Source organism: Eimeria tenella, genomic scaffold (genome assembly GCF_000499545.2).
Source record: "Eimeria tenella Houghton genomic scaffold, Eth_scaff2623, whole genome shotgun sequence".
In the NCBI taxonomy this organism is placed as follows: domain Eukaryota; phylum Apicomplexa; class Conoidasida; order Eucoccidiorida; family Eimeriidae; genus Eimeria; species Eimeria tenella.
In genome coordinates this window covers 4,837-5,499 of record NW_013542496.1, presented here as the reverse complement: position 1 = coordinate 5,499, position 663 = coordinate 4,837, and the positions used below count along the sequence as shown (strand labels likewise).

The following is a 663-nucleotide window of genomic DNA, read 5'->3' as shown; positions in this document are numbered from 1 at the left end:
TGCTGCTGCTGCTGCTGCTGCTGCTGCTGCTGCTGAGGCTGCTGCTGAAAAGGGAGAGGCCGCTGTTGCAGCAAGAGGTTCAGAGATCCTGCTGCTGCTGATTATGATTTTGCTGCTGCTGCTGCTGCTGCTGCAGGTTTATTGCTGAAGTCTCTCCTCGCTTCACTGCGGATACTTATGATATAATAAACAACAACTGCAACCACTTTTCTCAAGGTTTGGGAAAACCCTAAACCCTAAACCCTAACCCTAACTTCGAGGTCCTCCAAACCCTAATTCTCAGTTCAGCAGTGCCCCCAGCGGAGCAGCAGTTGCTGCTGCTGCAGGTGCTGCTGCTGTAGTTGTATTTGCTGTTGCTGCATTTGCTGCTGCAGCCGTAGTGCTGCTGTTGCTGCTGCTGCAGTTGCATTAATTCTTGCAGCTGCTGCAGCAGCAGCTGCAGCATCTCGACTCTGCCGTTTTTTTTGCTGCTGCTGCTGCTTCTCCGTCTGCTGCTGCTGCTCCACCCCGTTCCACCCTCCCCCTGCTCCCGCTGCTGCTGCTGCTGCTGCTGCTGCTGCAGAGTTTTGCCGCTTTTTGCTGGGGAGGGATTTGCCGCTGTACATAACAAACCAAGTGCAAGAAATTGCAAACACTCCTGTGGGGCGGATGCTGCTGCCGATG

The 663-nt window shown here is 54.1% G+C and overlaps 1 protein-coding gene across 1 annotated transcript in view; it reads left to right on the top strand.

The window, feature by feature from the left end:
• Positions 1-136: 136 nt before the first annotated feature.
• The window catches only part of ETH_00037950 (uncharacterized protein), a gene marked incomplete at both ends in the record, with an annotated part of 1,623 nt that continues 1,096 nt past the window's right edge, over positions 137-663 (top strand). The window contains 2 exons of the mRNA XM_013375270.1: positions 137-216; positions 563-639. Coding sequence (XP_013230724.1) covers positions 137-216; positions 563-639 — 157 coding nt within the window. The remainder of the gene's footprint in view (positions 217-562; positions 640-663) is intronic.